Source organism: Aethalodelphis obliquidens, unplaced genomic scaffold (genome assembly GCF_003676395.1).
Source record: "Aethalodelphis obliquidens isolate GAN/ISIS:26980383/991018 unplaced genomic scaffold, ASM367639v1 scaffold63, whole genome shotgun sequence".
In the NCBI taxonomy this organism is placed as follows: domain Eukaryota; kingdom Metazoa; phylum Chordata; class Mammalia; order Artiodactyla; family Delphinidae; genus Aethalodelphis; species Aethalodelphis obliquidens.
Genome location: NW_020838007.1, coordinates 1,011,200 through 1,038,695, shown reverse-complemented (window position 1 = coordinate 1,038,695; position 27,496 = coordinate 1,011,200). Strand labels below are relative to the sequence as shown.

Sequence of the window (27,496 nt, the reverse complement as noted above, 5' to 3'; positions counted from 1 at the left end):
CATCACCTCAGTTTTTGCCCTAATCTTTACATTTTTCTAATTATTTAGATTTCCTTTTTGCCCCCCTATTTCATCTTACTAAAATTATTTGGGAACAGCATTTTCAAACACTAAGAGTCCACTCTGTGAATGACTACAACTGGTGGAGCTCTAGGCTGTGTTCCATATCTGGCTACAGTGGCAGTGAGGACCCTGGTCACCCACTAGTCACTGTCCACGCCTCCCATGCACAGTGATCAGACATTCTGTTGTTTGCTGTTGTCCCAACTGTCATTAATAGTCACTCGTTTGCTCTCAGCAGTGTCCCCATGTGGACAATAGGTCCAATGGACCTCCTTCGGGGGCTAGGAAGCACCTGGAGATGAGGGTGGGCAGAGGCCACTCTCAGGTTCTGGGGGCCAGTGTGGAGGATGGTGACACAATCCCTGAACCGAGGTGGAGCTGGGGGGAAGGGCAGTGGGTTTCAGAAACGTTGGGTCAGAAGTGTCCACGTGACACTCCTGGCATATGGGCACTAGGACACTAGTTGAGAATGTGCACAGCAGCTCCGTTTCTGCAAAAAGCCAGAAACTCACACCACATGGATGAATCTGAGAAACAGGACGCTGAGTGACAAGGCATGGAGAAGAATGCAGCCAGCACAGTCCCATTTTCAGAAAAGACAAGCAAGACGAACTAATGTGTCGGGAGATGCACGATGTAACTGATTATCATCAGTTACATCCAACCTATGACATTGCTTCTTGGTGTTTATGTCAAACACCTGATGGAAGAACTGCCCAAGCTGGGAGAGGCAGTCGTGACAAGGGACGGCTCCCGGCGAGGCCACCCAGGCTGGACGGGAAAGGCAGCTGCTGAGAACCAGCTTCATCTGTGAGGCCTGAATTCACGCAGAACATGACGACACCAACAGGCCTTAAATGGACCAAGATGCTGCCCGTTTTTGCCAATGAAACATGTACATGCAGTTCAGGCTCAAATTTATGGCTCTTTTATTTTTATGTATTTATTTTTGGCTACGTTGGATCTATGTTGCTGTGCGCGGGCTTTCTCTAGTTGTGGCAAGCTGGGCTACTCTTTGTTGCGGTGCATGGGCTTCTCATTGCAGTGGTTTCTCGTTGCAGAGCATGGGCTCTAGGCGCATGGGCTTCAGTAGCTGCGGCGCGTGGGCTCAGTATTGTGGCTTGCAGGCTCGAGAGTGCAGGCTCAGTAGCTGTGGCGCATGGGCTTAGTTGCTCCGTGACATGTGGGATCTTCCCGGACCAGGGCTCAAACCCGTGTCCCCTGCATTGGCAGGCGGATTCTTAACCACTTCGCCACCAGGGAAGTCCCTATGGCTCTTATATTTAATCTTTTTCATCTTCAGCAACTTTATATTGTTTCTTTCTAGGCAAAAAGGTGTCTTTCATTTCTAGAGGCTTTTGTTTTGTTTTGTTTCTAAACACTTAACTTGGCTATTTTGTTCCACACCCAAAATCAAATCTTGTTTTTCCTCTTCTCTCTTTTCCAAGTTTTGTCCGTAGTCATATTACTTTTATAATTTAAGAAAGGAGGGGGAGGGGATGGGGAGAAAAGGGAGGAGGAGGAGGTGGTCTCCCCAGCCACAGCCATAAGGAGTGGTGGAGACAGTGGTCTGAGGAGGTGGTCTCAGACCACCTGGGGGTAGCCTCTGCCGGGGCTGGAGTGGTCCCCAGGCTGCTCTGAGGAGGCTGCACACACCCCTTGGCCTTGGGCGCCCAAATGTCCAGGCTCAAGTCCCCAGAAGCAGACCCAGGATGAAGTGCAGCTTCCTGGGTGGGGCCGGTGGAGGGTCTGTCCTTGACTGGTCCAGAACCAGGGTGGGCAGCTAGGAGCCCCGGGACACTCTGAAGGGAACTGGGGGGCCGGCTAGTCATCAGCCCTCCCAGCTGGCTTCCTGCCTGTCTCCCCGGCTCTGCTGGCTGTCAGTGGCGCCCCCAGGCTAGAACGCCCACCTGGTGGGCACGAGACCCAGTCCCCTCCCACCCCCAGCCCCACCAAGGCATACCCTGTGCCCTCGGCTGTCTGTGCCGGACTTGGCCTCTGGGTGCAGGTCCGTCCCCTGCTGCAGCCCCCACTCCCAGCTGCCATCACGCTGGCCTGGTCCTGGTCCAGGTCCAGCAGGTGAATAAGGCCCAGCTGCCCCAGGGGCCACTCAGCCCCACCCGCAGGCTCCAAGCTGTGTGACTGTGAGTGTGGGGGGTGCCACTATCTGCCTGCAGCACGTGGGCAGCTCATTAGGGAACAATCAAGACAGCATACACTTAAGAATGAGGTTCTGCTGGGCAGATTCTGCTGGGAGCTTTGGAGGAGGCAGAGGGGGCAGGCAGGGGGAGAGCGAGGGGTGAGTAGGTGGGGCTGGGGGGGCCCAGGGCCTGGTTGGGAGCCCCAGCCTCCCGTGGTGGCAGCCTGGAGCTAGATAAAGCTGCCTCCCTTGCTGCGTGGCCGGAGGGTGGGAGACCACTGCTCCAAGCCACCTGGAGCCAGAGGGGCACTGAAAGCCCTCAGGGGTGATTTGGGGGCAACATGCAAGGCCCACGGTAGGTGAGAGGGGGCACGCAGGCGAGCGAGCAGGGGACAAAGGCTCAGCATGGGGGCAGGGTTGGAGGTGGCAGTGTCAAAGCCATCCTGGCTGGCTGGCCCAACTCCCGTGAAAGCACCAGCACCTCCTCCTGCCCCTGTCTTGGGGAGTTCAGGCAGCATTTCGGCACCGTGGGTCAGCAGTCCCCGCGTGCAGGCATTTTTGATGTTTCCCACGTTCCCTTGAGATCTGAGCTCGGCCAGAGCACATGGGACCTCCTGTCTGAGTGTGATGGGGGAGGGTCTCCATCCTCAGAGTCCCTGGGCCACTGAGGACTCCTGCAGGCTCCGCAGGGGCCAGACCCCCCACCCCCGCCACTTTTCTAAAAAGAAGTATTTATTTTTGGCTGCGTCAGGTCTTAGTTGCAGCACGCGGGCTTCTCTCTAGTTGTGGTACGCGGGCTCTACAGTGCGTAGGCTTAGTTGCCCCACGGCACGTGGGGTCTTATTTTCCCAACCAGGGATTGAACCCACGTCCCCTGCGTTGGAAGGCGGATTCTTAACCACTGGACCACCAGGGAAGTCCCCTGACACCCCTCTTGTCACCCCTGGAAGAGGCTCGCAGTGAACAGCTTTCCTGCTGCTAGTGCTGGCAGGCTCCCAGGGACGGGAACCAGGCTGGCTGGTGGGCTAGAGGGGCTGCAGGCCAGCAGCACTCTCCCGAATCACCTGCTCACTTTGCAAGATTGGTAGATGACCCCCCAGCAGCTTCCAAACACACCCTGGTCGCCAGGGACCAGGAGCGAGGAGGTCAGAGAAGAAGGCAAGACTCGGGACTCGGGGGTGGGGTTCAGAGCTTGTGGTTTATTGACACGAGCACAGAGGCCCCTGGGACTTGTCCCTTGGATGGGGAAACAGCCACCCTGTCTGGGAACAAGACCTCCTCGCACAGAACACCACTTCCAGGAAGCGCACCAAGATGTGCATGGATAAACCCTCGGCAAGGCTGCAGGTGCATTTAGCAAAGCTGTGGAGCCTTGGGGAAGAGTGCAGGCCTCCGGGGCTGCCCGCTTGGGGCTGCCGCCAGAATCAAACCCAAGAGCTCATTCTGCAAAGGCCCACTTGGTCTCCATTTGGCTCAGGTCGGGGCCAGGCCCAGGAGCAGCGCAGCTATACCCCCACCCTCTGAATACTGCAGACGTGGCCAGGACACCTGAGTCCACGGTGGAACTCTAGCTGCAGGGGAAGGGGCAATGGTGGGGCCGCATGATGGCCCAAGGAGGACAGGGGTCACTAGAAGGTGACCCAGGACCCCAGACAGACAGCCTGTGCTTCTCCTGTGAGGCCTGCCCCCGGTTGCTCTTCCCCCTTGAAACACACCAGTTCCTAGTCCTGGATGCTGAGGGTGGGCTGGGTCAGGGAGGCCGTGTTTCCCCCTGGGATTTCAGCACTGGCGCTGGCCCCTCTCGTGGGCCTCCCCCACCCCTGCTGCCTGGGAGCCGCCCCACCTGTGAAAGCAGGGCTCAATAGCTCTGGCTTTTGTTTTCCATATAAGGAAGGCACTGGCATCAGTAGCTTGATTCTTCCCCAGCCCACTTACTGTTAAGAATAGATACTAATAATACTTAATCACCCCTCCCTGCTGGTGGGGGGAGGGGCCCTTAGCCCTGGCAGCATCGCCCCAAGACGCCCCAGTTTGCCCAGCACCTCCAGAATTCCAGTGGCGGCTGCACAGACTCAGTGCAACAGACTCAGTACAGAGGGGACACTGAGGCCCAGGGACGCACAAAGATAATGACCGAGTGACAAAGCTGAGGCTTGAGGAGGCGACGGAGGTTTCCAGATCAGTGTCCCTGGCTAGTGGCCCTCTTGGGACTGTGACCTGAAGAGGAAGTGGGCCAGGACTCGCAGAGGCTGAAAGTGCCCAGTCCAGAGGGGAGGATGGCTCAGTGCCCAGGTGTTGCACGAGGCAGGGCTCCCTCGGGCCCCCACCCCAACCTGAGGGCTGGCTGATCCCTGTCCTGGGAGGGGCCAACGAGGGGGCCTCTGGCTCCCAGAAGGTGGGGCATTCAGGTTAGACAGAGCAACATCTGCTCACTGGGCCACCAAAGCTGCTCTCTGAATTGTGACCATGCTAAAGTTGCTTTCTACCAGGAGCCCCTGAGCTCGTGGTCTCAGCCGCTGCATCCCTGCTGGGAAGGAGGGGACGACGCTGAGCCTGCAGGTGGCGTCCCGCTGCTTCCTGGGGACTGGCCTTAGGAGGGGCTCTCACTGCCCTCCCTTCCCTGGGTGAGGGGGGCAGAGGCTCCCTCAGTGCAGCCGGGATCACGGTGCGCCCTGCATAGCCTTTCCTGGGCCCTCCTACTGCAGGTGGACTCTGACCGCCTCCATGGGACCCTGCAGCCTCAGGGACCCGGCACCAAGCCCCCTCAGTGACATCCTCTAAAGCCTCAGCTAAGCCACCCACTGCCCTTCCCAGACCTGCTAGCCTCTGCCTGTGGCAGCCTGCCCACCACAGGGAGCCCAGGTCCTCCCACCAAGTACCCCTCTCCCTGGGCCCTGACCTCTGCCTGGAGCCCCTGCCCGGCCCTGCGCTTCCAACCCTACACCCACTCAATGGGAGCCAGCAGGCAGCAGAGGCTGCCACCCACAGGCAGAGCAGGACAGACTCCCCGTGGCATCCCCCCTGCCTCCAAACACAGCCGGAGACCCTCAGGCTGCCTCGGCCTTGCAGAGCCCCTTCGGTGTGTTTCCTGTTGAAACCAATTCAACTACCAACACACAAGACCTCTGGAACATTCCAAACAGCAGCAAGGACCTGCCCACTGGCGGAGCTCAGTCCCTCAGCCTGGGGTCCAGTCAGAGATGTGAGAGGCAGGGCCACAGTCACCCCGACTCTAGAGCCCCAAGGCCCAGCCCACGTTCTCATCGGCGCATCACAAAGGCAGAAAGAACTCTTCCGGGAAGAATTCTGGCCAGAATTATACCATTCTGACAAAACAAATCCTGCTTTTGAAAAAACTGAAACGTGCTATCAGAACCCGTCACAGGCCCGGCAGTTCCGGCCTCGCCTAGAGCTGTTTAAGGCACTTGAATGGCTTATTTACACCACCTGGAAAAGTGTGTTTCAATCCTGATCTAGGGGGAAAAAATCCAGTAATACTGCAAAAGAAGTTTCTCAAAAAAAAAAGCAATTCTTAAGTTTTCTAAGGAATAAAATAAGTGCTGAGCTCTGCTTAAGTTATATGACACAACGGGTCCTACTGGCACTGACAGAACAAGGACAAAACCTGAAATACTGCTTCTGAATTAGACTTTTCCCTGGAAAAAAAAAAAAAACCCACAAACAAGACACACGTGTCTTTGTCTGAGGGTTCCCTCCCTGGTGCACGAGGGGTGAGCGGGAACCAGGGAGGTCACTAGTGGGCACCGCAGATCAGACCCCTGGCGCCTCCCCCTTCCCCATGAGGCCACCCTCCCCACTTGGGAAGCCACTTGGCTCGGCCAGGACCTGCTGGGCACCAGGACCAGACAGGAACATTGGTCCATACAAGTCCTCCCAGTGACGGGCAGTGAGGGGTGGATGGGAAAACTTTGCTGGACACCCAGGCACTGGAAAATGTCTGTGGCTCCTGGTTCTGCCCGAAGGTCCCACACACAGAATCCTGCTACCCTGCAAGCATGCCCAGTGTCTTTGGTTTGGCTGTGGCCGCCGCCTTAGCCTCCGGTCCCATCCCTGCCCGATGGGGCCCAGAGCCTGTCCACTTCCTGGGCCCCTTCTCCTCCGTGAGGTCTCCTTCCTGGACTTCCTTTGGACATCCTGCCATCCCACTGTCACCCCGTCTGCTGTGAGCAGGCGATGCCCCTGGCAGCCACCAGGATGGGGTGACGCAAGCAGGGCCAGAGGCCGTGAGTGGCGTCACCTGCCCACCTCCTGCCGTGTCCTAAGGCATCCGCGGGGGAGGATCACGGGGACGGGGGGCCCGGACCTCCTAGCTTCTCGGCACAGCATCGGTCTCTGGCTCCAGCAGGTCTCGGGGTTCCCGGAGGAAGACCACCATGACCGTGATGTTGTCGTGGGAGCCCCGCTCCCGGGCGGCAGCCACCAGCTCCTCAGCCACGCGCAGCCCACTGCCCTGCTGCCCAACCAGGTGGCTCTGCACGAGGCCGGCCACCTCCTGGTGGGGGACCACGTCGAAGAAGCCATCGCAGGCCAGCAGCAGGTAGTCCTCGGAGCCCGTCAGCGCCCGCGAGGCCGTGTCTGCCTCCCCAGACACATAGGGCTTCTGGAAGACGTCCCCTGGGCGTGGGAGAGAATCGTGAGGGCCATGCCCCTGCAGCTGTCCCCTCCCCAGGCCCCGGCCTGCCTGTAGCCACCCCGCCTCCAACACAGGGTGAAAAGGTAGCTTCGCAGGGTGCCAAGTGCTCCAAAGGAACAGAGCAGGGCGATGCGACAGACTTGCCCTGTGTCCCTGCGGGCAGAGTCAGAACCCAGCAGGGCCAAGGGCAGCTGCCTACAAGAGCTGTCTCACTTCAGAGGGGACACAGGCCGAGGATGCTGTCCGGGTGTGGCCCTGGCCCTCTCCAGCCCCTGCGGCTCCCTGCGCACCCAACGGGCACCTAGGCCGAGTCGGGATGCTGGCTCTGCCTCCCATGCACCCTCTCCCATCCCCCTATCGCAGGAGAGAACAGGGCACAGCCTCCGCCGGATCCTGCCCTGGGCTTCTCTCCTGCTCAGGCCTCCCCTGAGGGCTTCCCGCTGGTCCTCCTCCCCCGCTGTGGCCCTGACATTCACTTCTCCCCAGGGCACGAGCCAGACATGTTGCTCCCTGACACGGAGCTGCCCAGTGGTCCCCTCTCCAGTTCCGGTCCCCTTGGAAGGAGCCTGACCCCTCCTGGCCTCCATGTGGGCCACCTCCTGGGGTCCAGCTGTAAGGAAGGCACCGTGTGTGTCAAGAAGCACAGAACGTTTCAGGAGGCTTGGAGGGGCCAGGGCCACGTCTCAGGGTGTGGTGCGGGAGCAGGAAGGGAACGATTTCTCAACCCTGGAGGGAGGTCTGAGCCCCAGACCAAGGCCTGGCAGCCACAGGAGATAGGGTGGGGGAGGGGTGCCGTTTTTCTCACTTTTTTTTTAAGGTAGAAAAAAGAATCATCAGCGCGAAAGGTGGGTAGGGGAGGGTGAGCCTCATTTATAGACTGTCTATTAAAAATTACCTTTAGCACATACAGTAACTGCCAAGGGTTTCCTCCTAGATCTTTCTGAGAAACTGTTTTAATGAACATAACAAGCTGCAATTATCTGTGCAGGATGCAAGTTTCCGAGGTGGCTACACCCGTGCTCTGGATTCACCAGAGCCCTTTTGCAATCTGACTGATGAGCAGGTGAGGCTGCATTCCCAGACCACCCGGTGAGCACATTCCCAGGCCCTGGGGCCCCCTCCCAAACCCCTCACCTCCTTACCGATGGCTCTGGAGACAGCCAGGGTCCCGTTGACCCTCCAGCAGTCCATGTGGGACACGAAGCCACCCAGTGCCTCGATGCGGTCCTTCTCGTCCTGCGGAGACAGCCAGGGTGGGCCGGGTAGGCCGCGTGTGCCGATGGCGTACCCGTGCTGCCCAAGGGGAGACCAGCTGGTTCCAAGGCAGCACTGGGAGCCGCGGCTCTGATCAACACCCAAGGGAAGCCTTAGTGAGGCAGTGAGAAATGATGAACCACCTAAATCATCCCAAAGATGCAGGACTGGCTAAGCAGGCGATGGTGCCACTGAAGACGGACGGCCAGTCCCCGAGCAGCCTTTTGGGGTCCAGGAAATGCACACGGCAGCAGAAAGAGCCAGAGCCCCGGGGTCCAGGTGGGGATGCTGTGCCTCCCTCAATGGCCCAAGCATGTGTACCTGCGGCCACTCTGCAGAGCTAGATGAAACCTGAGCCAGGCCCTGGACGAGCCCTGTGCCCGGCCCTGGACGAGCCCTGTGCCCGGCCCTGGACGAGCCCTGTGCCCCTGCATTCTTGTCCTTCTCACCCCACCCCTACCCCCATCCAGGCGCTGTCCGGCTCCACAAAGGACGACGGTGCTCCAGGCGTTAAGAGGACAGCACAGAGGCCTGGTCTAGCCATGAGTCCTAAAAACCGTTTCGGTCCTATAAACTCCCCTGAAGGAGAGGTTTCCCAGGTGTGAGCCTGCTGCCTGAAGGGCGGTAACACAGCGTCTGTGCTGGAGCAAAACCCCATTGCCTCGTGCCCTCCCCTGTGGCTCCCACCTCTGTTACCTCACCTGGTACAAGGCTGGGGCATCCTGGGGCTCGGGGCACCCCTATCTTCACCTCTTGTCTCCTGGGACACCCACCGCCTCGGCTGCCCTCTCACCTCATCCTTCCCACCTGCCCGAAACAGCCTCCCCAAGGGCAAGCCCAGAGCTGGTGGCCGGTGGGTGGGTTCCCAGCAGCTTGGCTCACCAAGGCTCCCTGCCCACTGCTTCCTCTCACCGGCCCCACCTCCTGCCCACTCGCCCAGGGCTGAGGGGCTGAGTGGCTCACCTGGCAGGTGGGCCCAGGCAGATGGCCGTTCCTCCTATGCTCGCTGCCACAGGGCTGCGCTCTCCTGCTTCCCCCCTATCTCTGATGGGACTCGCTCAATCTCCTGCCACACCCTCCCCACTGCAGACCCTGCAGCTCCATGCGTGGCCCCCGGGCCCATATCCCCAGCCCCTCCAGTCTTCACGGGGTGTCCCAACAGCCCCCGCACTCCCAGGGAACATCCCACCCCGAGTTCCCCGGCCCTCAGACCAAAGGCATCACCACCCTCTCAGAGGCCCAAGGCCTCTCTGGCTCCCCATCCCAAAGCCTGGCCTCCCTCTTCTCCCTCCTGACTTGACAGGCAGGTCCTCCCCACAGCTGGCTGGCGACTACAGTGGCATCTTTGTGACCCAGGCCTCAGCTTGCCCTCCGCTGGTCCGATCATTCCAGAAGCCACCAGATTCCTTCCAAAGTGCCTCCTGCCCCAGGAGCAGCAGCCGTTGAGTGCCTCAGCGGCCGGTCCTGGCTTAACTTGCTCTCTCCTGGACCCCAGGCCTGGCCTGCCGGGCCCACACCTGCCTTGGGATCCGGCTCTGCCTCCTTCCCTCTCATTTCTGCATCTCCCAACAGCTTGTCCATGCCCTGCAGCTTTCAGCCCCAAGTCTGGTCCCTTCCATCTCCGACTCAGCGTCACCTCCTCCCTGAAGCCCTCCTCCCCCACAGCCCAGGTGGCTGACCACTTCCCCACCTGTGTGCAGGAGAGGACCCTGCCCATTAACTCCTTACTGCGCCACCTGCTGGGCAGAGGGGCCAGCTCTCCCCCGCAGCTCTGGGCTCCATGTTGCTGTGACAGGAAGGGCTCGCGCGGGATTCCTGGCAGCTAAAGCCCCAAGCTTTACGTCCTGGGACCCCCAGCCACTTGAGTCAGGCAGGGAGCCCTCCCCTGGAGGAGCACCAGGAGTTTCCTGGGAAGATGGTCCAGGGCCCCTTTACGTCCTAGTCCCCCTGACCACCTGCCTGCCTGGGGGCCCCTTACCTGCCGCTCAGGTCTGTGTGGCTCCATCAGCTTCACCACCTGCCCCTGCTGCACCAGGACCACCTGGGAGTCCCCGAGCCAAGCCACGTGCAGGGTGTTCCCGGCGACGAGCGCGCACACCCCTGTAGTACCGCTCTGCAGCCGCTGCAGGGAGAGGGTGCACGTGGGTGAGGACGGCGAGGCCGCCACAGGCACACGCCCCACGCTGGCCAGACACCAATCCCGGAACAGTGCTCAGCGGGAAACAGGAACAGACCGATGCACGCAGGGACCAGGCAGCAGGAAAGGGGCATTTACATCAAGTCAGCAGAGCAGACTCTGCCATTTCACGGTGTCAGAAAGCAGACAGGTGGGTGTCTGGGGAGCTGGGGGGCAGGGGCGGGGATGACCAAAGATAGAAGAAACTTTGGGGGTGATGAATACCTCTGTTACCATGGTGAGGGGCACACGGGCATAGACATGCCAAAACCTACCAGATGGTACTCTTTGGACAAGTGGAGTCTCTTACATGTTAATTACGTATCGGCAAAGGTGTTTTTAATAACAGAGCCTAAACTAAACAGCTCTGCTTAAGAGACTCCTTTCTTGACTAGAGCAGCAGCCCTGAGCTCCCGGCTGGCGGGGCTCCCACCTCACAGTCTTAGACCTGGAAGGTTTTCTGTTTAGATTCAAATCCAGCCTTGTTGATTCTGGTGAGGTCTGTGCTCAGAGCATCTGATGACAATGCCTCCTGCCCCCACCACGTCTCCTCCTCAGCCTTGTTGACGGGGCCAGGCCTGAGCTCTCTGGGCCTGTTTCTCGATCTCAGAAAGGGACACGATCTTAGTATCCACCCTGCTAGGAGGACCCCCGAGGTTCCAAGGCGAGGTTCAGTGGGCAGTAAGGTCACAGAGGGACCGGATGCGTCCTTTCTTCTTTCAGAAACAAACGCCTCATAGTGGTAACTGCCGACACCAGCAGCCTAGGGAGACTTCCCCGGGGGGAGGTGTTTGGGGGGTGGGGAGCCTCAGGTGGACCACATGTTGCTGCTTCCCGTTATTGCCCTTCGCCGATGGTGCATTTTTCACAAATTGAAGGTTTGTGGCAACCCTGCCTCGAGCAAGTTTATTGTCACCATTTTTCCAACAGCATTTGCTCACTTCCTGTCTCTGTGCCACATTTTGGTAACTCCTGCAATATTTCAAACTTTTTCATTATTATTATTCTCTGTCATGGTGATCTGTGATCAGTCATCTTTGATGTTCCTACTGCAAAAAGATCACAACTCGAAGGCTCAGATGATGGCTAACATTTTTTTAGCAATAAGGTGTTTTTTATGGTACCTGTGTTGTTTTAGACGTAATTCTGCTGCACGATTATAGATGAGGGTACAGTGTAAACATAGCTTTTATCTGCACTGGGAAACCAAAACATTCATGTGTCTCGTTTTATCCCAATATGCATGTTACAGAGGTGGTCTGGAACCAAACCTGCAAGATCTGAGGTCTGCCTATATCAGTGCTGTGTTTTGTTTTCTGTACTTTACGATGTTTAGACAAACCAAGGGCCTTCTGAATCCTGAAGAAAGTACCCCTCCCAGGGCTAATTCCTAAAGAAAGCAAATGTCTCCCCAGGGACTGTGCCTTTTCTGCACAAGCCAGGTGGTCTGAGCCCATGTCCTCAGCCAGGGTCCCTTGCCAGGCCAACATCTCCCTGGCCTGGATGGCTGGGGACCACCCCGTAGCCCAGAGCCTGTCAGGCTTATTCAAACTATCTGGTCCTCAGCTTGTGACGTGCCTGCCTACGGAGGTCACCTTGAAGCCTTGGGGCCACGCTTTCCTCTCTCTCGGTCTCCTGGCTGACCCTGGTGCTCCCCATGTGGCCCTGCATGGGGTGGCGTCTCTTGGGAACCACAGGCAGATGCCTCTGCATCTGTCATCCCACTGTACCTGATTAGGAGGAAATCCTCGGTGCATTTTAAGACAAGCTGCCCTTCCCCGTGAGGCCCTCACACCCTCTGCTGGAGTGGGGGCAGCCTCACACTGCTTCTATTCAAGCCCCCTTCCAGGCACAAGTGAAAGGACACGACTGCCAGCAGGGTTGAGCAAGGGCCTTCTGCCAGCACCAGCCACTTCGGCTTCCTTCCCTCTGTGAGGCCTGGCCCCTCTGGCCCCACCATGGTTCTCACCTCTCGCCTGGCTTTCCAAAGGAACATCTCATCGGTGCAGCGGAAGGCTGCTCGCAGGGCCCCCGCGGGGTCAGTGGGCAGCTCTGGTCGGTGGGCAGCGACAGCGTGCACGTGCACAGATGCGTACCTCGCAGCGTCCACCCCTCCGTGGCCATCGAACACGGCAAAGTAGGCACGGTCCACAGAGTCCTGGTGGGGAGCGTGGTGGGGGTCACAGTCCTGCCAGCCCTGGGCCTGACTGAGGCCGCAACCTAGCCAGAGACTCTGGTCTGAGGGTGGAGATGGGCACTTCTGGGACAGGGTGTGGCGGGACAGCACGGTTTCCACCACTAGACAGGCTACGTTGGGGGGTCTGGGAGAGGATGACCCTCGGGAGCCTCAACTTCTGCTCTGGGCCCAGCTGGGGGGAGCATGGGATGAGGGGAGAGGCGCCAGGTGGCTCCCAGTGGGTGGGGAGAGCAGGCTCAGCAAGCAGGGGTCCAGGTGCATGTGGTGCTGGGGCCTCCCGTTCCTTAGCCCCTCAGCCGGGAAAGCCAGGGGCTGGGGGCTGCCCAGGCCCAGGAGCGCTGGGACCTGGCCTCCTGACGGAAGCCGTGGCCATCCCTCCTGTCTCGGCTCCAGCCGGCAGCCCTGCTTGGTACCCAGGGTCCTCCCCCGCCCTTGCAACCTCCCACTTCCCGCCCGGCCCTCCCCGCCCAGGCAGAGCACTCACCGATAGGCCAAAGAGCAGGTTGAAGGCAGGGAGGCACACGTGCCGGTCCTCCATCCTGCGGCGGGCGTTGCGGATGGCGTGCACGGAGACCAGCCACTGCCGCTGCGGGACCCGGGCAGCCACGGGCACCTGCTTCTGCCACTGGCTGCACACTTCCCAGAGCCGGTCAAAGAGGCTCCGCGCCAGGCCCGCAGCATCCAGCACTGAGGCGTAGGAAAGGGGGCTGTTAGGGAAGTGCCACCGCAGGCCCTCGGGGGCTCCCCACTCTCCACCCCCTTCCCATGGCCCCTGTAGCCCGTCGCCGCCCAGGGCCTCCTGAGCACAGCAGCCTAAGAAACCGCGCAAACAGCCTGTGTCATCAGCATGAGAAGTGTCTGGTTTGGCAACACACACAAGGAGCACCTCCCCACCTCAACATGGCGAGGCCACGCCCCTCATGGGAGCCCACCCCAAGGAAAGAGCTGGATATGCAAAGACAATTTAAGAACAAGTACAGAATCATTTATAATTGTGCATTAATTAGAAATAATATACATCCAACAACAGAGTAAATTATGGTCTGTTCTCCTGGTGACGAATTAAGCTGCTATTTTTCACAACTAAACACGTAACTGCCATTCGGCCCAGCAATTGCACCCTGGGGCTCAAATCCCAGAGAAATGGAGCCTAGTTCACATGAGACATGCGCCCGGTGGTCCCAGAAGTGTTATCTGCAACAGCTAAAAGCTGGAATCAGCCCAGATACCCTTTAACAGGTGAACAATAAACTCCCAAACATCGCACCCCGAACAGTGCTCACAGGAAGGAAGGAAAGAGCTACTGACACACAGAGACCTGGGCAAATCTCAGGGAACCACACTCAGTGAAAAAAGCCAATCCCATGTGATTCCATTTATACGCATACTTGAAACGACAAGATTATAGAGATGGGTGGCTGTCAGGGGTTAGGGTGGGGAGGGGGTATTACGGTAGCCATAAAGGTAACACGACATCCTTGTGGGATAAGATTACGTCGTAACACGACATCCTTGTGGGATGAGATTACGTCACGATCCTAGTCGTGATATTTCACTAGTTTTCGAGATGTTACCATTGAGGGAAACAGGATAAAGATGCAGGGGGTCCCTCGCTGTTATTTCTCACAACCGCACGCGAGGCTATGGTTACCTGAGTTTAATTTTAAAAAGTTAAAGGGTGAAACAGAAATAGACTTTGCAAGCATATGAGATGCTCATGTCACGACATTAAAAAAAAATGATATTAAGAAAAAATGTGAAAAAAAAAGAAAGAGAGGAAATTACACATATGATTTGATCATGAGAACGTGAAAAGCCTTTGACCCGCTTGGGCCCAGAAGATAAGAGGCGAGAAAGGCATAAACCCCATAAGGTCAGCAGTGGGCATCCGCAGGGCTGGGTCCGCGGCTGAGGCTTTTCCTTAAAGACACTTTTTTGTGCTTTTCCCATATTCCACTACAACCAGGAGCTGGTTTTAAAATTCGTCCATAAATGCTTTGCTACTTCTCCCTTCGAGAATGGGGCCTAATCCCCTCCCCTTGAGGGCAGGAAGGAGGACCTCGGCCCACAGACTCCCGAGGCCGAGGCTGCTCAAGGGAACTGCTTGCTGGGGCAGGGCGGGGCGGCTGGAGGCTCCACCTGCCCGGCCACACAGAGGTCTCAGTCATACCTCCGCCCTCAGGAGTTGATTCTTTTTTAAAAAAATTAATTAATTTTTATCTGTGTTGGGTCTTAGTTGCGGCATGCAGGATCTTCTGTTGTGGTGCACAGGCTTCTCTCTAGTTGTGGCGTGTAGGTTTTCTCTCTAGTTGTGGTGCATGGGCTCCAGGGCGTGTGGGTTCTGTAGTTTGTGGCACGCGGGCTCTCTCACTGAGGCGCATGAATTCAGTAGTTGTGGCACACGGGCTTAGTTGCCCCGCGGCATGTGGGATCTTAGTTCCCCGACCAGGGATCGAACCTGCGTCCCCTACATTGGAAGGCAGATTCTTTACCACTGGACCACCAGGGAAGTCCCAGGGCAGTGATTATTATAACACTCGAGTAATGCCAGTTTTGCAAGAATGGCTTCGATAGACTGATTTGACTGTGTTCTACTCCCATGACAGGGGTGAGCTGTTAAGGGCGGCGGGCCCAGGCCTGCTTGGAGGGCAGGGCCGGCCGAGATGTCCTTCCCCTTCCCCAGCCCGCAGGGCCCCCAGGCCTGGCTCTAGGGTGTCAGCTGCGCAGTTCCTTCCCGCCAGCAGGTGGCGCTGACTTCCCGCTGGACGTGGGCGGAGCTGGCGGGGCGCCCCTTTGTGGGCCGCGCGGGCAGCAGGCTCTGCACAGGACAAAGGCGGTCTGTCACCCGCACAGCCTCAGGGCAGGAATTCGGAGCTGGGCTGGGCTGGGCTGGAACGCAGCCGGGCGGCGAGCCAGAGAACAGGGTGGGGGGCGAGACCACGTGTGTCCCCCCCCCCTCCTGGCTCTGCCCTCCATGTGGCATTAATGCCGAGTTTAAAGGGACATAGCTGGATAGTAATTATGTGAGTGGTGGAGGTGTCAGGTAACCATCTGCGATGCATAAAAGGACCGAATCGACACATTGTGCACTTAAGTTACAGTTACAAGTCAATTATGTCTCAATTAAAAAACAAACAATAATAAAGCAACACTGTCCAATAGGAAATGGCAAAGGAGGGGAAATCTGCTGAGGCTCCAAATGCCCCCCACCCCCTGCCCACCCCAGGGCTGGACCCCAGGACCCACCCTGCTTCTCTGCATCCCAACTGGCCCACAGCCCCGCACCTTCTCCAGCAGGTGTGGAGGAACTGAGACCCTGCTCAGGCGGGGCTCACCCAACACTCTGCCAGGGCCTGGCCCACAGGCTCTCGCTCTCTGCAGTTCTGGTCCAACGTGAACCGACTTTTGGGTGGAATACAGTTGGAAGGAACTACTAAGAAAGGGACAGAAAGGCCTGCAAAACAAGGGCCCTGCCTGATCCAAGGCTCATTCCCATCCTGGGCTCCTTTGGCCGCTGACTGCTGTCCCCGGAACAGGACACAGGCCTCTGTGGCGCCTCCCCAGGCTCTCAGGGACCCTCAAGTCTCCACCTGACAAGGGTCCCAACCTGGATCAGCTGAGACACGGCCCGAGCTCTGGGTTTTCTACCACTGGACCCCGGGACCAGCTCTCGCATCAACACCCACTTGTCACCCGCTGAAGTGGTAGAGCGTGTGGGTGAGGCCCATTGGCACCTCGGGCTCCTCCTGTGTGACCCGGGACAGGGCTGTTTGTCTCCCGGGCTGCGGCGCTCACCCCGCTGGCTCCATGCTGGGGAGGTCTCTCCCTGTGACTGGTCTCTGACACCCTGTCGTAAGCACACGAGCCCGGCGCTGCCCACAACCCCTCTGTCCACCAGAAAAACGGGAAAGGAAAGGGGGGCCAGGTGAGCCCTGACACTCCCCTGCAGCCTGGCCCCCATCTGGCTGGAGAGTGTTGCCCAATAAGCCCAGGGCCCCAAGAGGGAGACTCACGGGTCACAGGGGCCTCCTCTTCCTCCTGCTCCGGCAACTTCCTGAACTCAGAAAGGTCCGTCTGCAGCAGCTGGGAAACTGCCTCGTGGGCCAGGCAGGCAGCAAGTGGTGGCGGAGCGCTCCTGGGGGCACAAACCCGGAGTGAGGGGCTGGCTCCTCAGCAGGAGCCAGCACCCCAGAGCCTGCCCCACACTCCAGGCAGAGACCCCCAGCCTCTTTCTGCTGCCGGAGGCCCTTCCAGAGGTAGCGGTGACCGCTCACACTCCACGTGCACCCACGACAGGCAGGTCGGCCTCTGGTCCTCGTGCTGGATGGCCATCCACGCAGTACCATTTATGGGGCCCTCACTGGGGCTGGTGGGGAGGGGGAGTCACAGACGTGCGAGCTGCCTCTCTGCTGGTCACAGTGGCCAGGCCAAACTGCCTGACGTCCAGCCTTATACCAGCTCCTGGTACCCAATACCAGCTGGGGACCCTTGGGGGTTGGGGAAGTCCTATAAGTTGAACTGTGTCTCCCAAAATGTGTATGTTACAGTTCTAACCCCCAGTGCTTCAGAATGTGACCTTACTTGGAAATGGGGTCGCTGCAGATACAATGAGTTAAAATGAGGTCCCACTGGAGTAGGCTGGGCCCCTAATGCAGTAATGTTGGTGTCCTTATCGAAAGGGGAAATTCAGACAGAGACCCACAGGGAGATGCTCTGTGAAGGTGAAGACTGGTGAGCTGAGCCTATAGCCGAGGACTGCCAGCAACCGCCAGAGGGACCAGCCCAGCCGACATCCTGCTCTGGGACCTCCAGCCTCCAGAATCCTGAGACAATACGGTTCTGTTGTTTAAGCTGCCCAGCCCGTGGTGCTTTGTCACGTACGCCCCAGGAAAGGAATCCAGGGAGCGTGGGACCCATGGGCAGTGTCTGGAAGATCAGGCTGTGTGCAGCCCAGGGCGTCCCTGGGCAAGGCAGGCTGTTGGGACAGCTGGTGAAGGGGAACCTGGGGAGGCAGCATGACCTTGGTGTGGCTTGAAGAGAGAAATGATATAATCCAATTGGGCTTTTTAATTTTTATTTTATTTTTAAATTTTATATAATTTTTTTTGCACTTTGATTATTGTGCTTTGCTTTATTGCACTTTGCATACACTGCAATTTTTTTAACATCTTTATTGGAGTATAATTGCTTTACAATGGTGTGTCAGCTTCTGCTTTATAACAAAGTGAATCAGCTATACATATACATATATCCCCATCTCTTCCCTCTTGCGTCTCCCTTCCTCCCCCCCTCCCTATCCCACCCCTCTAGGTGGTCACAAAGCACCGAGCTGATCTCCCTGTGCTATGCGGCTGCTTCCCACTACCTATCTATTTTACATTTGGTGTGTATATATGTCCATGCCAGTCTCTCACTTTGTCCCAGCTTACCCTTCCCCCTCCCCGTGTCCTCAAGTCCATTCTCTAGTAGGTCTGCGTCTTTATTCCCATCTTGCAATTGGGCTTTTTTAGACTTCCTGGCCTCATCTTGGAGGGTGGGCCTGGCAGTGGATGGGAGGGGACAGAGCAGGCATTGGGCAGGGGACCGGGCGGGTCCACAGTGAGTCTCAGGTTCCACTGAGGTCAAGAGGCCTGTGGCCAGTGGGCACGTGGTCTGGGTGGATGAAAGGGGTGGGGCAGAGAGCAGCCGGAGCAGCTGGAGAAGTGAGGTGACCCCAGGGGTGCCACCTGGGGCCGAGTCTGGGAAGCAAGACCTCGCTGGCTGCTACCAAGGTCAGACAGGCTGCGCAGAGCAGAGCTGAGGGTCAGTGCAGGCAGGAGCTGGAAAGCAAACAAGGGGGATGGGAAGCCTCCAGTACGGGACAAGAGGGACACTAGGCAGCTCCGGGAGGTCGGGGGGTGGAGAGACCGAGGCCAGTGGGAAGCACTATAGGAAATTCTTTCCACAGGCTCCAGGGCCTGCCCGCCTAGCCCCCAGCCTCGGGGGCCCGCTCCAGCCACAGAGCCCCCTGGCTCCCCGAGTATAAGGGGTGGCTCCATCCCCCAGCTGTCCCTGCAGCCTCTAGGACTCATCCTGCATCCTGACCTGTCCCCGAAGTCTGGGCCAGGTGGGTGGGCACATCCCTCTGGGCGTCCCGGTGTGTGTCTACAGATGGCCTTAGGGATCTACTGGGATGAATTTGTCATTTTTTAAAATGAGATAGTGACTCAGGGGAGCAGCCTCTGGACCTGCCTTTAGAAAACAACCAGCCATGGACTTCCCTGGTGGCACAGTGGTTAAGAATCCACCTGCCAATGCAGGGGACACGGGTTCGAGCCCTGGCCCGGGAAGATCCCACATGCCGCAGAGCAACTAAGCCCGTGCGCCACAACTACTGAGCCTGTGCTCTAGAGCCTGCGAGCCACAACTACTGAGCCCACGTGCCACAACTACTGAAGCCCACGTGCCTAGAGCCCATGCTCCACAACAAGAGAAGCTACCACAATGAGAAGCCCCAGCACCACAACAAAGAGTAGCCCCTGCTTTCCGGAACTAGAGAAAGCCCGCGCGCAGCAACGAAGACCCAAAACAGTCAAAAATAAAAATAAATAAATTAATTAAAAAAAAAAAAAAGAAAAACAACCAGCCAAGGCATGAGAAGTGTGTTCCTCTGCTGTGTGGGGATTTCCTGCCAGCCTCTGGGCTTTCCTTTTTCAGGGCGGGGAGAAGTGCACCTCTGCTCCCAGCGCTGGGGGCAGTGAGGCAGCTTCCGGCCATGGGGAGAGGACAATGCCTGGATGTGGTCCCCAGCCTGGCTTCCTGGCCGCCCTCCCGTCTCATCCAGGGGTCCTGCCTGGTGCCCCGAGGCCCCTAAAGATGACAGCGATGCCTCGGAGACCAGGACCAGGTACCCAAGAAAAAAGAACCGCTCTTATCTGGCCACCTCGGGGTTTCCAAGGAGCCACCAGTCTAGAAGCAGAAATGAAAACGCACATCAGTGGCCACAGTGTCAGGGACGCACCACTTAGGGACCTGAGAGGTGACCGCTGACCACAAGGGGAGGACTGGAGGTAAATCACTGCAGTCCCGACCTCGTGATCTGACTCCTGGACAGTCTCACACAGGATTCTATTTACAACCTGAAAAACCCCGCGGACCAACACACTCGGGCCTGGATAGCCAAGAGCCTGCACACGAGCTGCTGGGACATGAGGGTAGGGGCCCCGACCGCCAGACGTGTGTAGACGTGTGACACGTGTGACATCTGTGTCTACACGGTAAAGAAATACTAGGGAAAGACAAAAATAAATCCATTAAAATGGCTGGAGAATATGAGACTTTAAAATTCCTTCAAGTTTGGGAATTCCCTGGCTAGTTAAGACTGCGCTTGCACTGCCAAGGGCCCAGGTTCGATTCCTGGTCAGGGAGCTAAGATCCCGCAAGCCGTGCGGCGGAACCAAAAGAAAAAAAAAATCCTTCAAGGTGGATTCATGGGGGGCCTATAGGGGCCATGGGGGCCCACCTGCACCACCCCTGCCAGCCTCAGGCTCTGGGGCTGTGAACCCTGGCCTCTCGCCGATCACCGATGGTCTCAGGCCTGCTATGTCATCTGCTAATTAACGGGAGCTCATTCACCCCCTGTGCTCAGGGCCTGGCGCTCTCCCCACTCCCCCAGCCTCGCCCGCTGCTCGGCCTTGAGGGGCCCCGCTCCACCTTGAGAGTTCCCCCCTACTTGAGGGGGAAACTTGAGGCACCCGCCCTCCCCCATAACTAAACTCACCCCCCAAGGCCCTGCCCGCAAGAAGGTCCTCTCGCCCTCCTCATGCCTGGCAGGGGCACCAGCCCTGCCCAGTGGCTGCTGGGGATTCAGGGCCCCTCAATGTTCCTTCTGTCCCCCAAGTGCCACTGTGGTGCCTGGTGGGTGCCAGGCCCTCCCTCCTCTGCACTCCCAGCCCCTCGTCTCTCCCACATCCAGCACCCAGACCGCCAATGTGGCCTCGTCAGGCCCCAGGCCCGCTTGGCTCCACTGATCTGCTTTACGGCACCTGCCTCTGAAATATTTTCCCAAAGCAAAACAAAGCAGCCCGCATCGCCCTCTGCACACACCACACCGAGGGACAGGTCACTGGCATTTCCCCCGAGCTCCATGGACGCGGCCCTGGAGTGGGACCGTAGCCTTTACGTTCCTATCTCTGACTGTTATGGGGCCTCGGGTCCCACCAAGCAGGTGCCCCAGGGGTGCGAGAGGGTGGGGCTGACCTGCCACGAAGAAAGAGCACTTGGGGACACGGAACGCCACCGCAGAGGCTGGGGCGTGTCCCAGCACAAGGGGTAACCCAGTGACTAGCACTGGTGGGTGCGGCCCCTGGGGAGGGATGAGGTTCACAGGGGACGAGTGACCCACCAGCCCTCACCCATGAGCCTCCCTTGTGGCTGCCGGTGGTGCACGTCTCCCCCGACACCTGCCAAGCTGGTCGTGTCCCTCTCTGAACCTTGTCTTCACGGCCTGTGAAACAGGGACAGTGCCACCACCTCTCAGGTCTTGGTGGCCAGGGGACTGCCAGGCCTCAGGCCAGTCTCTTAGCCTCTGCCTCCCTGACTGCGAGACAGGATAGAAATGGGACCTACTGCTAGCATCCATCAGGGGTTGAACTGTGTCCCCCGGAAAGGTCCGCTTAAGTCCTAATCCAGTGGCTCAGGACGTGACCTTGTTTGGGATTAGGGTCTTGGCAGGTATAAGATGAGGTCACACAGGAGCAGGGCCCCTAATCCAACAGGACTGGTGTCCTTACAAGAAGACGAGAGACACAGACAGACAAGGAGGACGCCTGGTGACAACAACAGCCAGTCTGGGGTGATGTGTCTACAGGTCAGGGCACATTCAGGACCAGGTGACACCAGAAGCTAAGAGGAAGGCCTGGAGCGGCCCTGACTTCCGGCCCCCAGGACAATGAGACGGGGCACTTCTGTTGCTCTAAGCTGCGTGGTCTGTGGCGCTTGGCGGTGGCAGCCCTGGGAAACCCACGGGGCTGGCAGGGGAGTTCTGCGCAGAATGTAGTCAGCAGGAGCGGAAGGCAGGGGGTGAAGGTAGCCAGGGTGAGGGTCGTGCCCTGTGCTCCCTTCCCCCTTCCATCCTGGGCCACTGTCCCAGCACCCACACCTCTCACCTGCTGCTCAGGAAGCCCATGGCCAGCTCAGCCAGCTCGCCTTCCACCTCCTCCTGGCTCAGCATCGTCCCTGGGACCTTCCATGGCAAAGGGCTCTCTGGGCCCAGCGGGGCTGGGAAGTCGCGGAGGAGCTCGTCCAGGAAGCTGGGGGTCTCCTCTGCCTTCTGGCTGTTCTGCTGTGGGGTTCCCGAGGCCATGCCCAGAGCATCCTGGGGGGCTGCTGCTGGGTCACTGGTCTTCATTCTGGGGAGAGACGTGAGGGTTGGCAAGAATACAGTCGACTGGCGCCCTACAGTGCTGAGCGCCTCACTTTCTTTGCTTCCCCTTGAAGCATTGAGGGGCAGGCGCCGCACCAAGTTCGGGGCTCCAGGCAGAAAGGCGGGGCCCCCGGGCCTCACACACAGTTCCGGGGCCCACGTGGGAGGGACAACCCTGAGAGGGGACCTGGGGGAGCCCAGAGAAGTGGCTTCAGGAGACAGAGCCCGGAGCAGAGGGATGTCCTGAAGGAGGAGGAAGGCATGTTCCTGGCAGAGGACGGCTGGTGTGGCCAGAGGCAGGCAGGAGAGGGACCCAGGGCCAGGCCATGGAGGCAGGTGGACACGGCCAGAGCAGGGGTTCCACCTGACGCCGGACCTGGGCAGCAGGAAGGTGAGGAGGTGATGCCACTGGGCCTGGGAGCCTGGAAGTCATGCCCAGAGCGGGGCAGGGCTACCTGATGGCACGGTGGCAGGGCCATCGTACAGAGGGCGTGTGGGCAGGAGGGAAGCAGAGGGTTAACCCAGGAGAGTCAGGGCCTTTGGGACATGGTCAAGCCTTATAAGTCCTCTCAGGAGGAGTCCCAGGCCTCCTGAGGCTTAAAAGGTTTGTCCATGTCCACAAACACCCCGACCGTCCTGGGCTTCAAATGGGCTGGAGGATGGGGGATACAGGGGGCTCACTGCCCACTGAGGATCAGAGCTCCTAACTCAGCACAAGTCTCCTGGAAGAACAGAGACAGGACACAGCAGACAAGCAGGCATGGGGGTGAGGGGGAAGGGGAAGTAAGATGTGTCATCAGTGGAGGGTCTGGAGGGCAAAGGGTGAAGAATTAAGAAACAGGGAATTCCCTGGAGGTCCAGTGGTTAGGAGTCGGCGCTTTCACTGCTGGGGCCTGGGTTCGACCCCTGGTCGGGGAACTAAGATCCCACAAGCCACGTGGCACGGCCAAAGAAAGAAAGAAACAAACACAAAACCTCTCTCATCTGTCAGCGAGGAGAATTGGAAGTTAATTTCTTGAAGTAGACACACATGAATAACACAGGAACTGGGGCGCTTGTGATGGAAGGTTCTGGGGACAGGCTCCCAGTCATGGCCATCCCTCCTGTCTGCTCACAAGTGAGTGACACAACACAGCTCCAGGCCGCAAAAAGCAAACAGGGAAACAAATGAAGGACGTAAGATAAAGAACAATCAGGTGAGAGCAAGCTAGACACTGCGTTATAAACACAAGGGTCCGAGACTGTGAGATGGGGGGCCGGGCCGGGCGCCGTGGGGGTGGTAAGGGCAGGGAGGAGGCAGCCAGGCGGGCCTGAGCCAACGATAAACAACAGGAAGGTGGCGTGAACTTCCCAGGAAGCTCAGACACCCTTGGGCAGGGAAAGAGGCCAAGCTGCCTCTTCTGCCTGTGAAATGCTCTGGCCTGTTGCATAGAGGAGAGAAATGTGAGTGACGCAAAGCTGCCCCAGGCAACACTGGCCCCAGCTCCCCTGCAATTCTGAGTCCAAACAAATACGAGGCCCTGAAATTGCTGGTGGCCCAAAGCACGCTCATTAGATACGTGACTAGGGTCAAATGGTGCTCACTGACCTCCCAGGGCGCATGGGAGGGCCCACAGCCGAAAGCAAAGCACCGAATTCAGGCCCTTCACCTTCAACCTCGCTGATGGTGGTGGGTTTTTTTGGGGATGCAGGGGCCTCCTTCTTGCCTCCCAGCCTTGGGATGCTGTTCCTTGGGCCTGGACCCCAGTCCCCCGAGTCTGTTTCTCGGTGGGTTGGGAGCCCCTCCCCTCTGCAGCACCAAGGCCTGGTCTCCGCTGTGCCCCTGTGCCCACCGCTCCATGCCCAGGCATGACTGTGTACCTGAGGGGTGAGGGCTGCTACTCTCATGGCCTGGCCCAGCCCCGCCTTTGCTAGACAGGTGGGCATCACCAGGACCTACCAGGCTTGTTTTCGCATAGCCTGGCAGAACAAAGGGCCAGGAAATGAGCCGGGACAGTGGGGTAAGGGACAAGAGTAACTTCCTTCCTTGCCATCTTCTTCTCAACCAGCTCCTGGATCTGTGACCTACCCCAGCTGATATGAGCCCGGGGCCGAGATGACAGCGCGAGGGAGAAATTCCTGCCCAAAGGGGCCCAGAGGCAGCTCTGGGAGGGTCAGGAGGGGCAAGGGCAGGACCATAGCCCTGAGCTCTCCCAGGACCAACTGAGGAGCCAGTCAAGAAGGATGGAGGCCAGCAGGCAGGCAGTGAGATGGGGGGATGCGGCGGGGCTGGGCCTGGTGTGGGGGTCCTGACCTGGGAGCTGGTGAGAAGCTGGGGCGGGGGTGGGGGGGAGACTCCTGAATGAGGACCTGGAGGGGGGGCGTGGGAGGGACACTGGGCCGCCAGCCCCCACTGCCACCTGCTCCACCGGTCTGGCCAAATGTGGCCTGAGGCCAGGTCCTCCAGCTCCTGGAACGAAGCCCCTCTGCACTGCTCATCAGCAGGAATAACAGTGCTGCAGCTAATACCCGCCAGGGGACTGCAGGGCCGCCACCCTCTGAGCGCACTTCCGCTGCCACCTCTTCTTGCACCCCCCCCCCCCAATACCCCGTGTTATTACCCTCACCTTTCAGGCGAGGCATCAGCGAAAGGGCCAAGTTACCCAGCCAGGGTCCCAGTCAGGCCAAGGTGGGACTGCGGAGCCCGGCTGCTAACTGGACAGAACCCCGCCCACCCCTCATGGGCCGCCGACCCTGGGGCTGGCCGCTCCCAGGCCCCTCTTTCATTTCTGCGCCCATCGCCCAGGTGCAGCCCTGAGAGCTCCGGCCCTGCCTCTGCTGAAATCCCCATGGCTGGGGCACAGCCGTCTTCACGGCTCTATAGCACTTCTGCTCGCATCTGACTTGTAAAAGCCCATTTTTCTTTTTTTTCCGTTTAAAATATTTATTATCCTCCAGGTTAACCGTTTTGACTTCGAAGCTCAACCAATGTGTGTTTGTACAACTGTGTTTTTCTCGGCAGTATGGACAAGATACTTGTCAAGTCCTGTTTGATTTCAGAACAGGAGTGAAGAGAGAAACAGCAATCTTTAGGAAGGGAAATTGCATCACTGTTACAAAAGTATTCACAGTTAAACATTTTTCTGCAAACATTTTTCAGCAAACATTTTTCTGCAAGTAGAGAGCCTTATTCCTTCGTTCATAAACAAACACTGGGAAGAGTATGGCAGAAACCCTTCCAGATATTTTCCCACATATGTATTTTTTTCTTTTTAAAACACTTATGGTAAACTATACATAACATACAATTTATCATTCTACCCTTTTAAGTGTACAGTTTTGCTGCATTAAGCACGTTCACATTGTTGTGCAAATGTCACTTTTTACAGGCTTGACTTCTCACAAGATTATAAACTGTACTCCCACACCCGGTCTCTCGGCTGTACCACAGCCCTCCGTGCAAGGCCCCTTTGTGCATGGCTGCTGGCACATGTGGGCAGAGGGAAGGTGTCGGCCTCCTCCCAACACCCTGCAGCAGATGGTGTGGGTTGGGAGGTGCAGCCTGAGGCCTGGCCCCTTGAAAGAGGAAGTTAAGACACTCTACTAAAGGTGGTGGGCAGCGAACAGGTCCTAAGGACAGGGCTGGCTTCAGGCCATATCACAAAGGAATTCTAGGAATGAACGTGTGGAGGTTTGCAGAGTGGCCTGCATCCTGTTTACCTCTCACAACTATGCTGAGTACACGCTGTTGGACTCAGCCAGGTTGCAGTGAAGAAACAGACTCAGGGAAGGTCAGCAACCTGAGGCCACACAGGCAGGAAATGGCAAAGCCGGAATCAGGTGGGGTCTTCCCACGCCTTTGTCATTTCCAGCTCAGTTGCAGGAGGAAGAGTGAACTGTGACAATAGGCCGGATATGGCACAAAAGCCAGCAGTGAGCTTCATGTTCTATCTCCCATGGTGGGAGCACAGCTCACCCACAGAACTCGTGCCAGGGAATGTCATTAGGATGTGTCACTCAGGACGTGTCACTCAAGACATGTGTCCAGCTGAGTGGAAGGCTGCGGGGAGGCGTCCATCACCATTGACTAGGCCCCACTATGTTAAGCCCTGCACTAAAATCCCTACAATCAGCTGCCATATCTCCCTGTTGCACAGAGAGGCTAAGGGGCTTGCCTGAAGTCACACAGCTGCACTGCTGGAGCCATGGCCTCCCTACCGGAGGTTCAATCTCATAGGCGTCTCGCTAAAGCTGCTGTAGCCCAAGCACTGGCTTTAACTAAAACACCTTAAATACGCTTGGGGGAGGGCCGGGTGGGGGCAGGCCAGGGGTGGAGGCGCTGGGGCAGAGCTGCAGTCCGGCAAAGGTGCGGGGGCTTCTGGGGTAGGGGTTTGGGCAGGGGCCCGGCCAGATGCTCCCATGCGGGCGGAGGGGAAGGAGGAAGCCCAAGCATTGGGGGCACGTCAACCCTCAGCACCCCATCCTGCTTCACGGCCCTCGGCCCCCCGGCTCGGCCACACCCCCGCGGGCCCAACCCCCACCGCTGCACCCTGGGCGCGCAGCCCCCAAGCCCGCCCCGGGCTCCCCGGGTCCCGGCTGCCGCCCCCGCTTTCAGCCCCCACTCGGCTCCCAGCCCCTCGCGGCTCCCCATATCGGCCTCCTCATCTCCCCAACCCGCCCCTGCACCCCTGGCGCCGCCGCCGGAGCCTCCCTGGGCGCGTCAGCACCCCGCCCGCGCCCCGCTGCACCCCGGGTCCCCACGGTCCTCACCTGCCACTCGGCCGCCCGGCGCCCTCTAGCCGCTCCCAGCCGACCCCGCCCACTTCCCGTCCGGCCACCGCGGACGCCGCGCAGGCGCAGTCGGGCCCAGGCGGGAGGGGCCGGCCTCTGCTGTCTCCTGGCGGCCCGCTGCGCGCGCCGGCAGCCCCACCCGGAGGACGAGCGCACCTGCGGCCTGCATCCCGGCCATTGCATCAGGTCTCCACCTGTGGTGGCTGTGTAGATGGGGCGGTGCCCAGAAATTAGGCAACTTGCGCAGTCAACAGACGGTTAGCAGCAGAACAGGGATGCGAGCCCACACTGCCCAGGGCCCACGACACTTTTAGGGACGGTTAGCTTCCAATGGCCACAAACACACACATTTAATATCTACAGGTCTGAAGATCAGAAGCCAGTAAGGTCTCAATGGGCTAGTTCAAGGGTCATCAGGGTGCCTTCCTTTCTGGGAGCTCTAGGGGAGAAGGTTCTCCCTCCTTTTTCAGCTTCTAACTGCCCCGCCCCTTGGCTCATGGCCCCTCCCACCTTCAAAGCCAGGACCGAAAAGACCCTTGTGATGACCTTGGGCCACCCAGATGACCCAGGATAATCTGTTTTAAAATCAGATGAGCAACCTTAATCCCACCTGCAGCCCTGACTCCCCTCCACCACGTCATCTAACAGCACCGTTCCAGGGACAAGGACCTGGACATCTTTGGGGGTCATTTTTCTGCCACCTTAGAAGCCCAGGGGAAAAAAAAATATTTTTTGGCTGCACCACGCGGCTTGTGAGATCTTAGTTCCCCAATCAGGGATCAAACCCATGCCCCCTGCAGTGGAGGCACAGAGTCCTAACCACTGGACCGCTAGGGAAT

The 27,496-nt window shown here is 58.4% G+C and overlaps 1 protein-coding gene across 2 annotated transcripts; it reads right to left on the bottom strand.

The window, feature by feature from the left end:
* Positions 1-3,382: 3,382 nt before the first annotated feature.
* On the bottom strand, positions 3,383-26,746 carry PPM1F (protein phosphatase, Mg2+/Mn2+ dependent 1F). Of its 2 annotated transcripts, none has more exons than XM_027088506.1 (8): positions 26,637-26,746; positions 21,631-21,873; positions 16,498-16,619; positions 12,969-13,171; positions 12,257-12,445; positions 10,090-10,233; positions 8,000-8,201; positions 3,383-6,838 (listed from the first exon to the last, which is right to left on the bottom strand). In XM_027088506.1, exons 2-8 carry the CDS (start codon positions 21,870-21,872, stop codon positions 6,531-6,533), a joined length of 1,410 nt encoding a protein of 469 aa, XP_026944307.1. In that variant the 5' UTR covers position 21,873; positions 26,637-26,746; the 3' UTR covers positions 3,383-6,530. The 2 variants fall into 2 exon arrangements, with proteins under 2 accessions (XP_026944307.1, XP_026944308.1); XM_027088507.1 differs by having other exon boundaries at positions 8,000-8,093; positions 26,637-26,743.
* Positions 26,747-27,496: the final 750 nt, after the last annotated feature.